Source organism: Ctenopharyngodon idella, chromosome 14 (genome assembly GCF_019924925.1).
Source record: "Ctenopharyngodon idella isolate HZGC_01 chromosome 14, HZGC01, whole genome shotgun sequence".
NCBI lineage: Eukaryota > Metazoa > Chordata > Actinopteri > Cypriniformes > Xenocyprididae > Ctenopharyngodon > Ctenopharyngodon idella.
Window position 1 is genome coordinate 1,782,177 of NC_067233.1, and position 22,545 is coordinate 1,804,721.

At 38.4% G+C, this 22,545-nt stretch overlaps 1 protein-coding gene across 1 annotated transcript; it reads left to right on the top strand.

Annotated features, from left to right (window-relative positions):
• The first annotated feature begins 17,570 nt into the window (after positions 1–17,570).
• nkx1.2lb (NK1 transcription factor related 2-like,b) lies at positions 17,571–21,625 on the top strand. Its single transcript, XM_051860048.1, has 2 exons — positions 17,571–18,227; positions 20,700–21,625. Exons 1-2 carry the CDS (start codon positions 17,825–17,827, stop codon positions 21,395–21,397), a joined length of 1,101 nt encoding a protein of 366 aa, XP_051716008.1. The 5' UTR covers positions 17,571–17,824; the 3' UTR covers positions 21,398–21,625.
• The last annotated feature ends 920 nt before the right edge of the window (positions 21,626–22,545 follow it).

Sequence of the window (22,545 nt, forward strand, 5' to 3'; positions counted from 1 at the left end):
CAGACACTTTCTAATTTAGAGGAAATTTGGTAAAATGGCTAGATTCGTTTTTTCCTCTGCTCGGCCTGTGTTGCGGTTTGTGTTTTCCGCAGACAAATGTGGGTCGTTTCCAACCCAACTGTAGAAATTAGCTGATAGACATCAAGGCAGATAACTGAGACCTGCAGCATTAGGATGGGAAAGGACATTAATCTTTCCAAAATTAAAATCCGCGCTGCTGCATTTAGGATTGAGGCCACCGCCATACGCCAGCCGCCCGACCGCCAGTTTTGATAAAACTGTTTAAGGAGAGGGGAGATTTAGATAAATTGCCCGCGGTGCTACTATAAGTGCGGTGGAACAGAGGAGGGGTAGGGAGGGTCCCTGTTAACCAGGAACACGTGGATATGAGCCGGCTGTTTACAGGGACCCCAGTGAGGCCGTCAAGACCACCAAACCTGATAACCTGCTGTTATTGATGTCAGGGAGCCAAAAGCCAGCGCTATCTGCATGTGTTGCATACAATGCAGTGTTTGTGAATGATGGGGTGGTGCATGTTTGTGCTCTGGAGGTGCTTGCAGGATTCTTGGCTTTCTTGTCGGAGGTCGACACTAGTGTGGATGTTCCGGCAAACCCGTGTATTTCTTCAATTGCTTGGAGGTTTGGAGAGCACTGGCTAAGAGTATCCCCTGCTCTGAATGATCCCAGAGTTCCAGCAGCGAGATCACGGGGGGCCGGCCTGCTTTACGCTCCAGCAAACGCATGAAGGGTGTATATGTCAGTCTAGCCAAGTGACGGGTAGTTCGGGATTAGACGTCTCGCGTGCGGATACCTGCTGCTAATGTGCTGAGGCACTGCTAAAATGAACAACTGGAAAATATACACAATCATTCTCCTGCTGCACAGACAGCAAACGTTGGGTTTTTGATGTTGGTTCCCAAAATGGGACTCTGATGTGCTGGTGTCCTCAGCGGGTTTTTGAAAGGAATCACACAATAATGAAAATTCTGTAATGAAAATATGGCGACACAAACATCAGACCTCAATAGACCAAATGCCATGATGTGCAGGAACCAAAGAGGGTTGATGTTTGATCCATATATATATATATATATATATATACACATTCTTGAGGTCCTTAGATGACAAAAATGTCAAAAAAACTCTGAAAAAATTTGAAGCTTGGGAGTACAGACTAAAGTTTGATCTCATTTTAAAGAAGACCCTTGGTAGATTATTGTTGAAGTAAAAAACATTTAAAAAAAAAAAAAAAAGTGAAGCAAAAAAAAAGTTATATATAGGTTTAAGTTTATGAAAATGATTTATGAGCAAATTTTTATATAAAATATATATTTTATAAAACATGTTGAGCACAAACAATGCTAAAAAATCAAAGATATAAATCTAAACAAGTTGTGTTCCAGATTTGAGGTTGATATCTCAAAAAATGAGCTTTCAGTAAGATTTTGTTTGGGCGAAATCAAATTTTTCCCATTAGATGCCAGTAAAGCTCCGCTGGTACACACAGTAGTTGGATTTGTGATTTTTTTAGTAAACACATACAAACCTCACTCTGACATCCACACCAACACAACCACACAATTATAGTTGCATAATTACTCCAACTGGTTCTATAAATACAGCAAAAGCAGAAAACAGTAAAAAAAAGAGAGTATTTGCTTTATACACCAAACCGGAGAAAATGGCACCATCTGATAAAAAAATAGTAAATATTTTAATTTTGAAGCCTTGCCAACAGAATGAAAGTCTATTAACAAAGACTGCATCATTTTATAGTTAAATGACCCTGGGATTAAAAATTGCAGTTTTAATGGGTTTCAATGGGGACATTTTTGTCCATTAAAGGAAATGAGGGTGAAATAGTAAAATTCCAATAAAAATACACACTTTCACGCTGTTGGCATTAACACAGACAAATAAGGACACACAAGGGTTAATATCAAGCTATCATTATGTCATTTTTGGACCCTTGGAAGTTTTGGATCACATTGAATTTCATAATATGGACAACAAGAGCTGAAACATTCTTCAAAATATCTTCTTTTGTGTTCTGAGGAGAAAGAAAGCCATGTGGATTTGAAATGACATGAGTGGGCGTAAATGATGAGAGAATTTTCATTTTTGGGTGAACTAAACCAGGAAGATTCCCTCAGATAACCAGTTTCAGCAGAGAGATAATGCTGGTCGACCAGCTTCACCGGTTACTTTTGCTGGTAAAACCATATGCGTCAGCTAAACCACAGTAATACTAGATAGCCAAAACCAGCCTGGACCAGTCTGAATTTTAAATTCACTAATTAGTCAAAGTTCCTGTCATACATAATAAAGCCTGTTAAGCCAATGAGGTAAAACACTGCTGTTGATAATCGTTGACCAAATTCTAGCACTATACAGTTTCTTCGCACACCATTTTCTGAGCATCAAATGTAGAAATTTACCACTTCCGACTTTGGATGGACCGCAGTATCGGTTTCATTGTCTCAAAACACCTAACTGTCTAACTATCCTAGCAGAAAAATACACGGATGCTCCGTATGTCCGCTCCCATGTCATCATAATCTCCCCAACAGACCGCCATGAAATTGACATTTAAGAATAACTGGACAAGTGGAAAATAATGCAATTCTGCAAGGTACATTTCAGGCGTATAGACAGAATGCGTGTGTGTCTGGATGTGTGGGGTGGGTTAGGATGCCGATGGCAAAAAGCGGCAGATTACCAGGCTCATGGCGGTGAGATAGAGGCACCGACCCGGCTGAGTGTCTTATCTGCGACGGCCAGCGCTGGTCTGGGACCTGTCTGCCAGCCCTCCGCACCTGTCCCGCAGCCCACCATTGACCAGCTCCCCTCTCCTCCAATAAACAAGCAATTACTGACCCAAACAACTGTCAGGGACTATGATCAAATAATTTAGCCGGAGTGAGAGGACCTTAATACAGGTCAATTTCACTCTGTTAGGCATGGTGGCTGAGGAAAACCGAGGGACAGCGTTTCCAGCCTGTCAGGGGAATGCTATTGCCGCTGCCGAATTTAAAGGTTACGTGCTGCGGTCCTGAAATATTCTATTCCATGCAGGGCCGGGATTCCATCACAACCAAAAGCCACTGCACCAGTCCTGCATTGAGCGTTGTAATGGTTTATGTGGGTATTAAACTGATAACTGAATAAGATATTGTGTGGGATGGGGGGTGTACATACTGTATGTATATATGACATATATGTTTAATATCTGTTATATGTTTAATTATTATTTTAATCACCTCTTTAGCAAACAGCAAAACCTTATAATGTTTTAAATCAGTTTTATTTACATTTGATTAGTGACCTAGGAAAAGTGCTGAGTATTAAAGGGACAGTTCCCCCCAAAATGAAAATTATCCCATGATTTACTCACCCTTAAGCTATCCTAGGTGTATATGACTTTCTTCTTTCAGACGAACTCAATCGGAGTTATATTAAAATATCCTGGCTCTTCCGAGCTTTATAATGGTAGTGAAGGGTTAATGAGTTAATATGCTGTTTGTGGAGTTGTTTAATCAGATCTTGAGAGATTTAATGTCTTTTGTCTTCAGTTGAGTTCATCTTAGGCTGTGGCTGAAGTCAGTTGTAGTTCTTGTGTTTCTCTTCAGTGATTCTGCTTGTTAACAGCAGGTGTTCATCACTAATGCTCAAACATCACTTAATTATCTCATTAACTTTAACTCTGCTTCAGTGTTACTTTAACACTATATAGAGAGGGACCATATGTACTCTGAGCAGAGTTGATTTAACTCTGGGGATTTTGCTGTCCAGTAACACAATCCGCACCAATTCATTCATGGTGAACCATTTATTTCCCCCTCTAAACGAGTCGGCCGTGCTGTTTATGACGCGCCGTCACATTTCTGCGGGTGTTTCGAGTGAGGAGGACAAACATTAGCTTTGTTCAGATTCAACTAATCTTGCTCAGCCTTCTCCAAAGTACAATCTCAGCTGCCATCTAACCTTGGTCCAAACTATTATCAGATCTGGATCTAATTGAACCTTCATGGAATAAACCTTGTCCAGTCACAGGGCACAGAAATCTTGATATACTCCACAAGAGTCGTCCATGACATGGGGTCTCCAGCTACTAAAGCTGCTTTTCCACCATCGGGCCAACGTTCTCATTGCTTAACCGTTCCATTCCGGCCCAGCCGTTACGGATATGGTTTCATCTTCCGCTGTGGGTCTGATAACAGAGCTCTTTGGAATGTAATACAAATGCAGAAGTTGTTGCCTTGTTATAAGGCAACAGTACACAGATGATATGAGATGTAAATATGTCATTATTTCTTTTAATTTTATTATTAACCTGCATTAACTTCACTCAAATAGCGTGGAAAAGCAGCCGATTAGCACCAGCCTTTGTGTGTAACTGTGTACAATACAATGTGTGCAAACACTGTGAGATGTTATTGTGTGGTAAAAGGTATCAAACCAATTGTATAGGCTTTTAAAAAAAAAGAATAATTAAAATAGTCAAACGTAAACCGTTTGGTAATGCTGGTTGATGGCTTCATCCTCCTCTTCCTCCTAGTGATTTCTCTTTAAATAGAAAAGACAAGGCCTGGAGGCTTTCGCAAGCTTATTATGGTAATAATTAGGAGACTGATTTTATCTCAGCCTGTACAATCACAGTGAGAGGCAATGGCTAAATAAACAGCCAAAGTCCTTGTGTCCCCAAGGGCTGTTCAGTGTAATTAAAATCAATAGGTTCTTCCTCCCAGGGCCTCTTTAACCCACCCAGCTAAGCCAAGGTTCTTTTATTGTTAAGCAGTCCTCATTCACTTCTCCCACCGTGACATATAGAGCTTCTCATGTTCACGCTTCCATTACGCTAAATTGATGTATTAAGACTTAAAAAATGAGAATATTGTTGCGGATCTGCGGTAGGCATCATTAGGGATAAGTGAGACGGCTTTATCCACAATCAGCGTCCAGTTATCCGGTAAGGACGGGGAAGGTTAGTTGACCTTGACTGGGACTCGCCACTCATTCAAGGATTTTTTTTGGTGTTATGTTGGTATGACAAATAAATACTGTTATTAAATTTTAGCTTATTATTCAACACAGGCTCATTTGAAATACATCCGACTACATTTTGACAAAAATGTTCCAATACATACAGTTCACTGCAGTTTCCAGCTGAAATGAACACTAGAGGCAGTAAAACACCAACAACTTTTACAGAAGCAGATTATCAACTTATTTTCACTGGCTTCACAATACTGTTATGACCTTAAAAAACGTACTACAGGCAGCGCAATGTCATTTTGCAAAACTCTGGGCTGTCATTTTCAACCCAACTTGGGTTGTTTTTAACCCAGCATTTTTAGAGTGTATGTGGAAATAAATCGGATATGAATCAGATACGTGCGTTTGCGTCTGCCATGTAAATGGACAGATCAGATTTTCTGGCTGGGTTAATGCTGGGTTAAAAACAACCCAAATTGGGTTGAAAATGGACTAACCCAGCGAATTGGTTGTTTTAACCCAGGTGTTGGGTTAAATGTTTGCCCAACCTGCTGGGTAGTTTTATTTAACCCAACTATTGTTTAAAATTACCGTATTGCTTGCTAAAAATGAACCCAAAAATATGTTGGAAATGAACATTTATTAAGATGTTTAATAAACAAACATTTATTAATAAGTTTAATGAATAATAATTAAACAATAAACATTAAATTGTTTATTAATAAATGTTCACCTTTTGATTATTACTGTTGCCTCTAGTAAATATGTGTCTGATTTTTAATTTCCAACATATTTTGGGTTCATTTTAAGCCAGACATATAGTCATTTTTAAACAATAGTTGGGTTAAATGAAACCTAACCCAAACATTTAACCCAATCACTGGGTTTGTCCATTTTCAACCCAACTTGGGTTGTTTTTAACCCAGCAATTTTTAGAGTGTATGTCATTGAAAAAACAACAGTGGCAATTGACGTCAACCATGATCACATGACTCTTTTCAATGGCACAATGGAGGACGAAGACTCAACCCAATGCTGGCCTTTAAAAATGGTGCAGAAAGCAAAATCTGCGTCCATCACAAATCATGACGTTTTTACTTCCTTTTCGGCCTGATCTTTTCCGTGTCAGTTCGTCTACCTTGGATTGTTTCTCTAGTGTAAATGCAGATGGGTCACTAATTGTTTAAGCATCAAATACGATTCATATTGTTGGTTTTGTCAAGCTTACATTTAAGTTTTCCTCTGTTTTGGAATTTCTGAATGTGATGATAACCATTTCACATAAGCTAGTCTCCTAAATGATGATCTTGTAAAGCTTTTATCGTTTTTAGCCGTACACATAGGTTACATGAGCAGCACTTTTCATCAGATGTCTTTAGAAGATCATTTGCCATCGGTTAGCAGAAACGCTAGCGAGCGATTTCGGTGAAACGATTCCCCGCTTGACAAATGAGACATCATGGGTTGTATGAAGCTCGACGCAAGCCGTCCTTCCTGTTCCTGCTATGCACATCAGTCCGCTGATGCAGTTGTTGCACAGATGACAACATGGCAGTGCCAGATCCTCTAATAGCCCTCTGCCTGACAGAGTCTGTCGTGATGAATCGCACAGCTCTTCCCTGGCTTTTCAGACTTAATTTTCTGAAGATTGCTTGCCCATTCAAGAGGAGAGGGACCTGATTCGCACTCCTGTCCAGGAGCCTGGGGCCCTGATGAGATGTCACTATTGTTCAGCCGAGCCTTTGGCATGGAGGCTTAACTACAAGTGGCTGCTTTTAAGACATTGGCCCGAATTACTTGACTGGCGAAGCTAAATAGCAATTAGACAGCTCGCCCACCAAACGGAAATTAGAAATTTGCCAGTGGGCTTAAGATGGGACTGAGTTTTCCTGCCCGCGCAAACACTTTCAGACCACCAACAGGAGCGACTATCTGACGGCAAATGGCCGTCCGAACGGCATTTCTTTCCCTACTTCGGAAAAGCTGAAATTTCTCTCCGGTGGACATTCAAAGTGTTTTCTGACTGTATTGGATCATTTCCGTCAGCTTGCCGGCGTGTTGTTTACACAGACTGATATCTTTTGTCACAACGCATATCATAGTTTGTCAATCAAACGTCAGGTTATGATGGTCTCTCGTCTAGTTTGCACCTTCCTTATTACAGCAATCATGATTCTCTGAGCACATGAGATTCTCATTTGAGGCAGAGGTAATGTTTGATAAACAGATGCAATAGGGCAAGAGCAGTTTAGTCAGTCTCATCGACTCAGAAACAGATCGTCCTGTCACCCGCAATGAACTCTCATTCGCAGAGATGAGACACGGCCATATTTAACTGCATTTTGAACTCGCATATTTGCATGAACATTATTTTGTCCACACTTGTTTACACAAGTTCAGACCGGCTATCAGACTCTCGGCTTCTCTTTTCATAGTGATGGCAGAGTGAAATGCGGTTGGAGAATGAATCAGATGGACAGAATGAAATCCTGCTGTGAAAGACTAACAGATCTGTTCCCGAGAGCTCTAATCCACTCGCACTCACTTATCTTCTGTGACAATGAGGCTTCCTCTCAGACTACAGAACTTTCCCGTTGTACTTTGTCTTCCTGAAGCAAATTTGTCTTGTCTAAGTGTCTTATACCTCCAAGACAAACAGTTTACCTCTGGCAGATACAGATTTTGTCAATGCTTGAATGTTGACTGTCAGCTAATCTCCTCGTGCTGTTGGACGAGAACAGACTTCCCACAACAGATTTCTGCATGTCTGTCCATAAACGCAGGAGACTCCTAAAGTGATGACTGCAACAGATAACATGAAAATCATTTGCCCGACACCCTCAAGTGCCAGATGAAATTTCTACATTATAAAAAGTGGTAACATGCAATGAGCTGTTTGTACCTGATTTAAATGTTGCTGTAAATGAATGTATTCACCCAGATATCTAAAATATGTTCTTTAAACATTTTGGTAATGTTCCCATTAAGCTATGAAAACGAATGTTCTGAACATTCAAAACATCCATTTCTTGAACATTCCATTTTATCATTTTTCAAACGTTACGTTTGAATGTTCTTTGAACGTTCTGAAACAAGTAATAAATAGTACTATTTGAATAACATTAGATGAACATCCAACTAAAACACTCCATAAATACATTCCATGAATGTATGAATAATATCTTTTAAAAACATTATTAAAGACCAGATAACATTGAATAAAGATTATATTAAAGAGGACCTATAATGCCCCTTTCACAAGATATAAGTCTCTGGTGTCTCCAGATTGTGTCTGTGAAGTTTCAGCTCAAAATACTCCACAGATCATTTATTATAGCTTGTCAAATTTGCCCCTTTTTGGGTGTGAGCAAAAACACGCCGTTTTTGTGTGTGTCCCTTTAAATGCAAATGAGCTGCTGATCCCAGCATGTCAACAACACTCTACTACAACAACTCTTCCTCTTCTCTAAAGCAGCCCAACATGGCCTCACCCTCTTTATTGTGTGTTCTTGGGGGCGGGGTTTATGTAAATTTTAGGGTTTGTGATGTCACTAACCTGGGAAGAAGCTCGTTGTAGTCCCTACCAGATGTTTGTTGTAGAAAATATCTCCCTTTGCATTGAACTTTCAGCGTCGTAACTTTGCAGATGTTGTTTATGCTCAAACAGCAACATTACACTCTAACTAAAGTTGAAAAAGTGAAATCATAATCAACCACCCCTTTAACGTTATTGGAAGAATGTTTGTTCATAACTTTGAGAGAACCTTGTCAGAACGTTCTGAGAACGTTCCCTGTTAGCTGGGTATTTTGATTCAGCAATACTAAATACAATTTTTGACTTGAAACCAGTTCATTTAGATTTTAATCCAGCTATATAGTCATTTTTAAACAATAGTTGAGTTAAATAAAACTACCCAGCAGGTTGGTCAAACATTTAACCCAACTGCTGGGTTAAAACAACCCAATCTCTGGGTTCCATTTTCAACCCAACTTGGGTTGTTTTAAACCCAGCATTTTTAGAGTGTATGAACTGTCGTTGTATAAAAATGGAAGAAAGTCACATGGGTTTGGAAGAAAGAATGATGACACTGGCTGAACTTCTCTAACCTGTGATTTTGGTCACGGGGTTTGAATCCTATAATCCTGGTTCCATGTACAATTAATGATTTCACGTAGAAGGCGAGAGGGATTTTTCTCTTGGTGTAAGTTAAATGCCAGTGCTGGCCATCTTAAAATAAAGCGTCCCGGATGGAAAGTGACAGGGAGAACACAGCCGTGGCCGTCACTTGCTCGCTTTGACAAAGTGCAGCCATTATGCAAGCGTGACAGTATTTCTCTGAGGGCAATTTCTAAAAATTATTTCAACAATGTAACGAGTGAAATGTCACCACTCGCTAATTATGTTTATGCTAATTGTTAATTAGGCTCTCAATGAGCATTGTCTTAATTAACAATGGCTGTGAAAATATGTGCAGGGCAGTAGAAACATAAATGAGTCCAGTAATTGCCAGCCTCCGGTGATTAACACAGATATATTAGGATTTTACTGCTTCCGTTACAATGAATTTTTATTTTTGGTAATAATTTGTCTGTCTACTTAACAGCGAGGGTTGGTAGAACAGACGAACAATCATCTTGATTTAACAAATGCATGCCATCAAGGCTTTTTTTTGAGTATGCAAATGTCTATAAATCTTTATTAAGCAAATATTATGTTGACTAACTTTCATTATCAAATGCTTGACTTGGCAAAATAAATATGTAATATATAAAAAAGCATTATACATCTAATATACACTATACTGTAATGTGTCTTTGCATAAACTGAAACATCTTCTGTTGTATATATATACAAATAATGAATGCCTTCATTTCATATTGTTTGCTTTCATGACCCAAATTGCCAATTATTCGCCAATGTTCAATCAGCTTATCCAAATGAACAGTTATTAGGAGCCATTAATGATTGACTAAGAGCTCATGAACAAGTTGTGAATATTGTACAGTTGCTCCAGAGTGGAACATCTTGTCTTAATTATCCATCCTGAAGTCAGAGCTATTCAGAGGCTTGATTGAATTTGACATGAACAGGGAAGCATTTGTGAATGAAGATTACAACACTGCAATACTAATGACTATTCAAAAATATTAATTTCCATACTCTGGTTTTAACAGCCCATCTGCTGTATGTCATACAGCACCAAGAAACCCGTTGTTTAGTCATGTATTCTTGTGCACATTTTATTTGCTAGTCTCTCCTTACGCCGTAACTTATACATCTGTTTCACTAGTTTTAAAGTAAAGCACATTCTGCACACCAAATGTCATTTTGCTGACAGCAGTAAAGCGATGCTTTACAGGTTGTAACATTGTAGCCAAATAAAAGGGATTAATGGTAGTTTCAGCTGGCAGGGACAATAAAAGAGGAAACCAATTATTTGAAACCAGCAAAGCTGTGAAGACAACTTATTTTTGTTGGCTGTTTTCTTTTTGCCGTAGTCTAGACTTTATCTACTGGTAAAAAGACTCTGTCTTTATGTCTCTGATGACTCGCAGATATCTCTAGAATTGGAGATAATGATAATCTGCCGCTATAAAGAGACTTTTGTAAATGTTTCAGTTTTCCACTCTTCCAGTCCACCTGCGACCGTTATTAGTGTGAAATATAAAAGTCAGCCAAGAATTTCACTAAAGTACAATATATGAACAGTGTATATATGTATGTTGAAATTCAAATTTAGATTATTAAAGGGATAGTTCACCCTAAAATTAAAAATTAAGTCATTTACTCACCCATCCTATTGTTGCCGTATGATCTTCTTTCTTAAGGAGAATGTTTTTAAAGGGAACATATAATGACTTTTTCCATGTTTAAGTGCTATAATCGGATCCCTGGTGCATCTACCAACCTAGAAAACATGAAAAAGAACAACCCAGTAACTTTGTTTTGGTAAGCGTTTCTCTGCAAGCATGTGAAAAAACGAGCCGCTCAGATTTCGCTCCCCTTGTGACGTAGGAAGGGGATCTTATTATAATATTACCACCCCTTAATCTGCACGTTTCCACCCACGGTGCCGCCATTTTGTTTTTGCAAGCAAAACCAGTGTACCAGTTCTAACGCCATGGCAAAAGTTCGAGCAAAGCATGCTAACTGTTCTGTCGTTGGCTGCACAGACGAGCACTGAACACTATTTAGAGTCTCGTTAGCTTGAGTTGACCCTGGCAAGATCGACTGCTAAAAAAGGAGCGTTTCTGTCCGAGTGATATTTTGGAAAAAATATTAGACCATTCACAGTATTTGATAGCAATCATAAACCTTAGCCTGGTGTGTATGGATCTGTTTGACAAACAGGTACACTATGGTGTCCATGCAGGATTTGTACAAAAGATGACGGCACATGCTAGTGGATGAGTTGAATCAACTCCACAGCAACTACATACATTCATCCACTAACCATTCAGAAACATCTAAAAGTTGTAACTTCTTCCTGAGTCTCTCCATCAGTGTCCGACAATGTAAGGCTGAACACTTTCCTCATTTTGGCTGCGTGAGATTCTCCAGCTTTGTTGTTGTTGAGCGACCGAAGCACGAGCTGTTAAAGCTCCGCCCTCTTCTGGAAAGGGGGCCGGGAGCAGCAGCTCATTTGCATTTAAAGGGACACACACAAAAACGGCGTGTTTTTGCTCACACCCAAATAGGGGCAAATTTGACAAGCTATAATAAATGATCTGTGGGGGATTTTGAGCTGAAACTTCACACACACATTCTGGAGACACCAGAGACTTATATTACATCTTGTGAAAGAGACTTATATTACATTATCCTGCCCATAATCCAAACCATCTGTTTTAAACATATACAAAATAAGTCTAGAATCATATCCAATATGAAGCCTGAACACTTAACCATCAGAATATCACATTAATAGGTTTTATGGATGAAGCCAGTTTCATCTGTGTGAGGCAGTGGTGCTCTCTCTGATCAAATGAATATAGACAGTTGATCAAGAGATGGAGTGAATGCTCTTCAGTATAAGTGTGTATGTATGGTGGATTTACAGGCAGCACCCTGTGTGTTCATTTAGCTTATAGGACTCCTGGTTTCAATGCATTTAAACAGCTTCTGTCGGCTGCGGTGCACAATTTAGAGCTCCATCTGCAAGTGCAGCAGCAGATACCAGAGCGGCCCTGCATAAATCCCCACAAACAGACCCGCGAAAGTAAGAAGAATCCAGACTGTCATCAATACGTCCCCTCGACTCACTGGCCGGGGAATGTTTATCAGCGAGCCGAACGGCCGTATTGCATATTGACTGAGGCCCCGTAACCTCCGCGTGACACGAGAGCAGAGCCTCTCACCTGAACACATCGTCCCAGCGTTTGTCTCCTGCTTTCTCTGTCCTCAAGGGAGATCATAAAGAATACTGATAATTTGATAATTTTATAATTATTATTATTATATATGGTGAAACAAAAAAAGGAAAAGAAAAAATGTCCAGATCACATATATTTTGCATAATGAAAATGAAAAATATTTTTTTGCATTGTGAATATTTTCATCACAATTACACAAATATCCCCTTAAAATTCTCATTACCAGAATTAATGATAAAAATACTATGATGCAATGCTATTTTCTCATATGCGTAAACACGTTTTAAACCATCTCTCTAAATGTTTCTGCGTTATAGCAAAGAGAAAACTTTTTTATGCATTACTGTAATGAGAATTGTGGGGAAAATATGATTAATTTTCAAAACTGTCGTTGAAAATGTCATAATATAAACCATTAAAGGTCATTAAATCAAAAGTGACAGTAAAGTTTACATTGTATTACAAAAAAATAAAATATATCACAGTTTCGACAGAAATATGAAGCAGCACAACTGTTTTTTAACATTGATGATAATCATAAATGTTTCTTGAGCAGCAAATCATCATATCAGAATGATTTCTGAAGGATCATGTGACACTGAAGACTGGAGTAATGATGCTGAAAATTCAGCTTTGATCACAGGAATAAATTACATTTTAACTCGAGATGCACCGATATATCGGCCAATAATCGATATCGGCCGATAAAAGCAAATTTTCACACTATCAGCCGATAATTTAAAAATCAGGGCCGATATATCCTGTCATTCAAAAAAAGGCAGGAAAATGCACTGAATTTGTGCTTTGTGTAAAGAAAATGCTAAGAAACCAGTTTGATGTTCAATATTAATTGTAATTATATGAATTAATAACATTCAGAAAGTTAATCTTCAGAGTTTAGTTGATGTGTGTTAATATTAATTTGAGTAATGTGTTTGTTTATAACTGATACCAGTTACTCTGAAACAAGTTGATGAAATGGAGAGAATAAATATTTGCATTTCTTTCAAAAAATAATAATTAAAAAAAATATTGATTAATTATAATTATCATTGATTTAAACCCCCAAACTATTGTTATCGGCAGATATCATCGTATCCGAGGAGAAATTTAGCATATATTCACTTAGAAAACAGCTATTTTATTTAAATTTTTCACAATTTTTACTGTAGATCAAATAAACAGCCTCGGAGCTCATGAGAGACTTCTTTAAAGAAACATTACAAATCTCACCCACCCCAAAAAGTGTATTTTTCATGTCATTTTGGTGTGAAGTGTGCCATAATACATAATAAATCTGATCATTTTGTGACTTCAGTTATAGTTACAATTATTTGCATTGTTAATGATAAAATGATTTCAGTAATTTGATTTTTTTTGGGTAACACTTTATTTCAGTAGTCCACTTTAGACATTCTGCTGACTGTAAGTAACTTTGTAACTTCATGTCAACATGTCTTCAGCGGACGCGAGCGGCGCGAGACGCGACAAACCCATTATAATGAGTGATGCTGTCTACACTGGACACGACAAACTCCTACCAGACGCCCCGTTCTATTTCTGACCTACTTCAAGTCTAATGAGAGCTAGTTGACATGTAGTAGTTAGTATAGTGGACCATAGAAATAAAATGTAACCTTTTTTAGTTTAGTTTTCACATTTACATTTTTTTTTTTTTTTTTTGTAGAAAACGTTGACATTTATACCGCTAATAATGAGCCTAACTCCAGGAGTGTGTTTAGTTGTAATTCATGTGGATCTTATTCAGTCTGAGTTGTGTGAGGTTGAAGAGAAGCGCGCCCTCCTCTGGCCAGATTAAACACTGCAGCAGCTGCTGCTTCACAGGACAGATGTCTCTCTATCGGTGTTCATTAACATTAAGATTTTAGGAAAAGAAGCCTGGAAATCATAGTGTTTATTTCTGGTGGCGTTAACCGACCACCAAAGCAGTCTTATATCAGTAATATGGGTTTCCACAATCAGATCTAATATGAGATGAGAGAAACTGTGCTTGTAAAATGAGATTATGCACTCATTATCATGAACAAGACCTCAACTGTAATGTAATTTAAATTCTATTTTTTTTATTTCCTTCTGCTTAACAACATGAACGTAGCATAATTCATAAAGCTCAGTTGTTATTTTCTCCTCTCGTCTCTCGTCTCAGCCGGTGTATATTTGTCCGTTCGGCGCTGAGATTGAAATTCTCCTTTCTCATTACCAGTCTTAATAGACCCCTTCGACCTCATCCCACACTGAGATATCATCTGATCCATAGAATTAATTAATTATAGCCCAAATATTATAGATTATTAAAAATAGCATAAGTAATAGTGTAATATCTCAAGCTGTCGAGTTTAATAGTCAACATTGTCTTGGCACCTCTTATCAGCGGGAGACACCCGGTCAGAATATTGATTTCTAGTCGTTTTAACCATCATCTGCTGTTGTGATGGAGAATTGTCAGGCTTTTACTACTCCGTGCTCATTTAAAATCATTAGATTGCTTCTGACTAAAGCTGTGTTTGCTCTCAGAGCACTGGAACGCCATTATTTTATACTGTGTAAACTGACAAAGAGTGTGCAGCAGAAAAACAAATGTGTTATTTAGAGCTGGAATAGTCAAAATAACATCATTTAGTGCCCTAACAGCCTTAAATATAGCTTTTCATCTGCTACAATATTTGCATTACATAAATGATCAGTTCCTGAAAAGATTTTGTGATCTTGTTTTAGCTGATAATGTTATTTAAAACAACAGAAAGCGTCGAGTTTTAGCTCGATCAGACCGAATGAGATCGCTCAAATGATCTGGAATATGTAAGTGATTTGTGTTAACGTCAGAAAGTGTCTTGGTTATTCAATTGTCAATAATGAATATGTTATCGTCAGTGATTTTCTCACACGATGTAGACAGAACTTGTGTTTCGTCGTCTGTGAATGGGACCATTTACATGCAAATTATTGTGCATAATATGATTAAATTGGCAAAATCATTCAACGGGCTGCTGGGAGGATTTTCTAATTACAACAGCAGTTCCCCAATCAGCTGGTAAAACAGACAAATGATTTGTGTTTTCATGGATAGACGGATCTGAAGTTTAGGTTTCATGCTGTAAAATCTGCATTCGTTAAAATTAGTTTGTATGGAAGTGTGTGCAAATTTAGCCTAGAGTTTGGAAAAACACTCATGGAAATGCCTGTTATAACAGCCTGTGAAAGATCAGGTTGAATGTTGTGTGCTGTGATGCTGCGGCTCTTCATCCGGACTCCCACGGGTCCGCTCATGATGGGATAATCATCTTCATCCTCACAGACGAGTGTTTTACCCATTATTTTGTGCAAGTTTTAATTCCTCGCTTCCAAAGGATCATTGCCTCGAGTAATTGTGACGAACTGACCTTGTGCATGTCGCCTGTGTGAAACAAACTAAAGAGGAATCACACTTCTGTGCTGCTGTTTCATGTGAACTAAAAAATGCTGCCCAAGTTGGATTGAAAATAGACAAATCCAGTGATTGGGTTAAATGTTTGCCAAACCTGCTGGGTAGTTTTATTTAAAACAACTATTGATTAAAAATGACTATATGACTAGATTAAAATGAACCCAAAATAGGTTGGAAATGAACATTTATTAATAAGTTTAATCAATAATAATTAAACTATAAACATTCATTAAATTGCTTATTAATAAATGTTCACCTTTTGATTATTATTGTTGCCTCTAGTAATTATGTGTCTGATTTTTAATTTCCAACCTATTTTGGGTTCATTTTAATCCAGACATATAGTCATTTTTAAACAATAGTTGAGTTAAATAAAACTACCCAGCAGGTTGGGAAAACATTTAAAGGATTAGTTCACTTCAGAATTCAAATTTCCTGATTTACTCACCCCCATGTCATCTAAGATGTTTATGTCTTTCTTTCTTCAGTTCAGAAATTAAGGAAAACATTCCAGGATTTTTCTCCATATAGTGGACTTCACTGGGGTTCAACGGGTTGAAGGTCCAAATGTCAGTTTCAGTGCAGCTTCAAAGAGCTCTACATGATCCCAGACGAGGAATAAGAGTCTTATCTACAGAAACCATCGGATATTTTATATTAAAAAAAAATAAAAAATTATATACTTTTTAACCACAAATGCTCGTCTTGCACTGCTCTGTGATGTGCCACACATTACGTAATCACGTTGGAAAGGTCACGCGTGACGTAGGCGGAAATACTGCGGTAGAGCGAAAAACTCCATCCCATTTTCTCCCCCAACTTCAAAAACGTCCGACATCGTTGTTTTGACTTAGTCTTTGCACGTTCGCTTTGTAAACACTGGATCGGTACTTCCGCCTACATCACACATGACCTTTCCAACGTGATTACGTAATGCGTGGAGCATCACAGAGCAGTGCAAGACGAGCATTTGTGGTTAAAAAGTATATAAATGTTTATTTTTTTTAGAAAATGTCCGATGGTTTCTCTAGATAAGACTCTTATTCCTCGTCTGGGATCATGTAGAGCTCTTTGAAACTGACATTTGGACCTTCAACCCGTTGAACCCCAGTGAAGTCCACTATATGGAGAAAAATCCTGGAATGTTTTCCTTAATTTCTTTTCAAATGAAGAAAGAAAGACACAAACATCTTGGATGACATGGAGTAAATTATCAGGACATCTGAATTCTGAAGTGAACTAATCCTTGAACACATTTGCTGTGTTTGTCCGTTTTTAACCCAGCATTTTTTAGAGTGCTCAAGGTTGTTAAATGTTCAAAAACTTGTGCTCATTGTTTTTGTTTTTTGTAAACTAATATAGAAAACAAAGTTTAAATTAAGGTGATAATTTAAAACTGTGATGGAAAAAGAATGCATGTATTTTTCCAATATATATATATATATATATTAAATATTCGTTTCTATAAATGTTTGGTTTCTGTGGTCAAGTGCATTATGGCCCATTTTCTCGTTAACATCTCTGATGATCCTATCCTGGGAGATGGGAGGCAGAAAGTAAGGAAAAATAAGCCTATTTAGTGTGTTTCCAGTCCAGTGCTCTGACTGTGATCTGACAGCTGTGTATATCAGCAGCGCATCATCGCTCACTCTCTCACACTCAGACGGAGATAATAGGCTATTAGAGGCATGGGATTAATTTGTAGCCAATTACCACTCACAGTGGAATATGAATGCATAAATAAGCCACGGCTTGTGTCTTAAGTTTTGGCGGTGATCAGAGCAGTGTAAAGGGGAGGGGAGCCAGCTGGGCGCGCGCGCGTGTGTGCGCGTGTGACATAAACGCCGGGGTGTCCTGAGGGGACGGTTCAAACCCAAAAAGGACCTGAGCAGAGGGGGACATCAGCATCACCGACACCAACATCCCACTTATTTGATGTCCTCTCAGCAGTATGACTCCTGTTGAATAAAGAACGGCGAAAGAAAGCAGAAGTCAGCCCTCTGGAGAGCGATGAACCGGGAGAAGGTGCAGGCTGGCGACTCCATCGTGCCTCCCGCGGCCGGCGTGATCGTGGTCGCTCCGCAGGACGGCATGGACGACAAGCACCTCGGAGAACTGCCGGTGTTTAACTGCGCCGGAGGGAGAGACGCGCTACCGGCGGAGAGTCGAGAGTCCTCACCGAGGCACGAGCCCGCGCCCGCGGGCGCGCCGCCTACCGTCCACCGGACCACCTCCTTCTCTGTTCTGGACATTTTGGACCCCAATAAATTTACTAGTAAGAGGCAAGCGCCTAACAGGACAGGTTGTGAGTTCATGTTTGGAGCGGAAAACAGAAGCGATGACTCGAATCACACGATCGAGCACAAGTCTTACCAAGAGGACTACGAGTGTAAAAAAACATCAGGGATTTTAAGTAAGTGACCCTTTAATATTGTGTGTGTGTTCAGAACGATGCCAGCGAAACAGTACACAGTTGACAAAGAACTTTATTTTAGTTTAAAATTCTATAATGGAAATGTATGTTTTGTTTTGCGATTAAAAATTGCAAAATGTACATGAATGTGAAATGGGTGTTTTAGCTGCTTTTCAGGTTTTTCACCATGTAGTCTCATATCGTTATTTAGGTCGTAAAAATAAACGAGTAATAATAATAAAATATTGTTGATTATTAGATTGAAAGGTCGTGTCAAATACTTGACTGTTTATTATGAGAAAATGTAAGTTTTATAACAATTATTTCTTTATTGTTAACAAATGCAACTTAAGCCGCCATCTTTAAAAAGAAGGACTTTAACTAAAGTTTATTTACTGAACGAATTAAACTAGTTTTGAAGTCATTAAAATCCTCGGAAACGGCCATTTTAAGTGTTTGCTCGAGTGGGTTTATTAGAATGATAGTTTTGGTGAAACTTTTTTGTTAAATGTTTGTCACTTGGCATTTTTAAGTGTGTGTGTGTGTGTGTGTGTGTGTGTGTGTGTGTGTGTGTGTGTGTGTCAGGTAAACTACATTAAAACAGATCTTGTGTTTAGTCCGAGCACTTTTTAGTTTTTTGAGACCCATGATCGATATCTCGCTTAATAAGTATAATAGGTTTTAATCTTGTAATTATCCGAATTTTAGCCCCATAATTTAGATGTTGAGAGAGAGTTTTCAAGCTGCCTGAAAGAGATATACTCATTTCTATAATAGGATATCGACCAGATCCTCCTCATTATCCGCGTCTTTACGCGGCGACCTGCGTTAAATTAAACGCAATCGAAAGCATTTAATTGTTTTTCTTTAGATATGTTAGCGCTTTGTCTCGAGTCTAAATGCTGAAAACAGTCTTCGCGAGGATCATCTTATCTTCTGCCTGCATTTGCAAGGACAAATATGTGTCAACCTCGATGATTGATCGGAGGCGGCGCGCGAACGCAATTTTCAATAAACAGTAATTGTAGGCTGCAATAATTTGATAAGGTTTGTGCTGTTTTTAACAGCCGCTTTAAATGGTGGAGTAAATTGAGAGTTATCGATTAGTCGGACACGCTGTGATTTAAGATGTCAAGATGAATTGACACGCCAGAGGAAGTGCGTCTGTTCACTTCATATGAACACAACAGAAACATTAGTTTAATTTCAGGTGAAAAAATTATGTCATTCTGTGTGTTTTTAACTAGTTACCTAACATAATGTTTGAGTTAAACTAGCACAGATGCCTGCGTTTTGGTTTAAATAATTAAGAAAACAATTTCAGCGTTAACCAATCAACATCACAGTCAAAGAAATGTTAAACAGCCGATTTAAAGGAGAAAATGGAAGAATTTATTTTAAAATGTTTCATTTACACTTAAAAAATAAAGGTTGTTTATTGGCATCAACAGTTCCATGAAGAACTTTTAACCTCCATTTGCACAAAAGGTTCAAATGTTCTTCACACTCTTTTCAGAATTGTTTAAAGATTCTTTAGCGAACCAAAAATTGTCCGGAACCTTGATTTTTAAGAGTGAAAAAAGGCTAAATTAATAACTACATTTACACTGTAAAAAATACTGGGTTAAAAACAACCCAAGTTGGGTTGAAAATGGACAAACCCAGCGGTTGGGTTAAATGTTTGGGTTAGGTTTCATTTAACTCAACTATTGTTTAAAAATGACTATATGTCTGGATTAAAATGAACCCAAAAATCAGACACATAATTACTAGAGGAAACAATAATAATCAAAAGGTGAACAAGCAATTTAATACATTTTTATTGTTTAAAATGTTAAATTTGGGTTCATTTTAAGCAAGCAATAAATTATATAATGGAAATGTATGTTTTGTTTTTGTTTATCAAAAATTGTAATGCAAAATGTTCATGAATGTGAAATGGGTGTTTTTGGCTGGCCAGTCACAAAAGTTTTTAATTTTTAAATCACAATGATCCAAATGAATTAATAAGCGTGCAAATATTCCATGTAGTCTCATAAATTATTTAGGTCATAAAAATAAATGTGTAATAAGCAATAGCGAGCAATACAGTAATTTTTAAACAATAGTTGAGTTCAATAAAACCTAACCCAAACATTTAACCCAACCGCTGGGTTTGGCCATTTTCAGCCCAACTTGAGTTGTTTTTAACCCAGCATTTTTTTAGAGTGTTTGAGTGTTTTCACTCTGAAAAATAAAGGTTCCAAAATGGCGGATATAATAATCTTTTAGTAAACAATTCTGAAAAGAACCATATTTTCTTAGTGTCAAGAACATTTTCAACCCAACTTGGGTTGTTTTTAACCCAGCATTTTTTACTAAAATGCCTTTCTTTTCCCCTCCATAATTCATAAAATAGTTGGTGTGTTTTCAGTGTGTGTGAATTCACCTGTACACGCAGGTCATCTGACGGCGGTGTTTGTGTTTCCACAGAGGACGGGTTCGTGTTCCGGTCAGATGAGTGTGAGGCTGATTTCACCCGCGGGAATCAGTCGGACGGAGAGCTGCAGGAGGATCTGTGCAGCGAGGAGACCGGGAACAACGACGCCGAGTTCGGGCAGCACGAGGACGACGACTCCATGAGTAAAAGTCCAGACCAGACTCAACAGTCCTCAACAAACGGACAGAACCACCCGGTGAAACCCAAACGGAAGCGCTCCGGCTCGGACTCAAAGTCTGGCAAGCCCAGAAGAGCGCGGACTGCGTTCACGTACGAGCAGCTGGTGGCTCTGGAGAACAAGTTCAAGTCGACGCGATACCTGTCCGTGTGCGAGCGCCTCAACCTGGCGCTGTCCTTGAGCTTGACAGAGACGCAGGTGAAAATATGGTTTCAGAACCGCCGGACCAAGTGGAAGAAGCAGAACCCGGGCGCGGACACGAGCGCGCCGACCGGCGGGAGCGGAGGAGGGCCGAACGGAGCGAGCAACGGGCTGGGCAGCCTGAGTCCTCTGAGTCCGTCTCCTCCCATGAGCGGACACCTGTCCATGCACACCAGCTATCCGGGTCACGCGCCCGGGGGACTCGTCTGCACCACGCAGTTGCCCTTTCTGCCGGGTCACGCGGTTCTGTCGCCCTTCATGCTGGGCTCGCAGACTTACGGAGCGCCGACATTTTACGCGCCGCACTTATAAGAACAGAATCACGGGAACATTTCTGACTTGAAGCGCTATAAATGCGACATGTATTTCAACCTCGCTGCACTGTGGCAAACCCAGAAAGTTTACGAATCGAATTGCTTCATTTTGATAAAATGTGAATATTTCTCTAGGTCAAACTGTAAATATTCAGTTATTATGAAATGTGTTTAGACATTAACTTTGAATGCAAATGTAGTAGGGAATAAAAAACGAAGAATGAGATTGTTGGACTGGAATCGTGTACAAACATAGAAAAGTTTATCTTGATTTTGTTTTTTACTGTGGGCCACATTTAATTCTGCATAGAATATGCTATTATTTAATTGTTTGTCTCACAATTAAAAGGTTGAAATAAAATGACAGATGACAAAGATCAGCTGTAACTAAAGTTTTGCATGAAACTGAGAAACCGCTTTAACTTTAACGAAAAGCAGGAATAAATCGCGTTGCTTCCATTGGTAATAATTTCATATCATTTTTAGGCTGTAGAAAATTTTCCCTCTTTCTATGGAAAGATTATGTTTGATTAAATTTACTTGAACTCAACCTAAAAATGCAATAAAATCTTTAGCAGTTTTAGAGGAAATGTAAGAATAAAGTTCAGTCACAGAACGTTCAGAAATTCGAATTCGTAGATGTAGAAAATGTTACATTTTAAATATTTATGTTCTTATTTTGTTTTAGAAACATCCGCTGATATTCTATCGAAGCACTAATGAGACATCATTTCCTCTTTAAATCGACTTATTGATTTGCTTAAATATCAATAAGGATGTCAGCTGATGACAGTTGAAAAGTATTTCGTATTTACAGTTTATTCGTTAAAATAATATTTTTCCGTGTATTAATAAAACTCATCAGATTGTAAATGTGTAACACGGGTCTCTATTAAATCGTTTCTGAAATCTGCGCACTTTTCCAGATATTAAACATTCAAATATGCTGCTCAATGTCGCATGATTTTCAATCGTTTTTCAAGCTTCCTTAATATTTGAATGACATAAAATACTACATTATATATGTAATACAATTCATTTCATCAATTATATTTAACAGGATAATACTGTTAGTGGCTGTTTGAGATTTCTTAAAAATTTTCTAAATTCGTTTGGTGCATTTGTTTTTCCATATAGTTTTAAATA

Excerpts from the sequence above, each read along its gene's own strand:
- nkx1.2lb (XM_051860048.1), top strand. The coding sequence starts at position 17,825 with ATGAACCGGGAGAAGGTGCAGGCTGGCGACTCCATCGTGCCTCCCGCG. Across the intron at positions 18,228-20,699 it reads AAAAACATCAGGGATTTTAA|AGGACGGGTTCGTGTTCCGG; the intron begins GTAAGTGACCCT and ends GTGTTTCCACAG.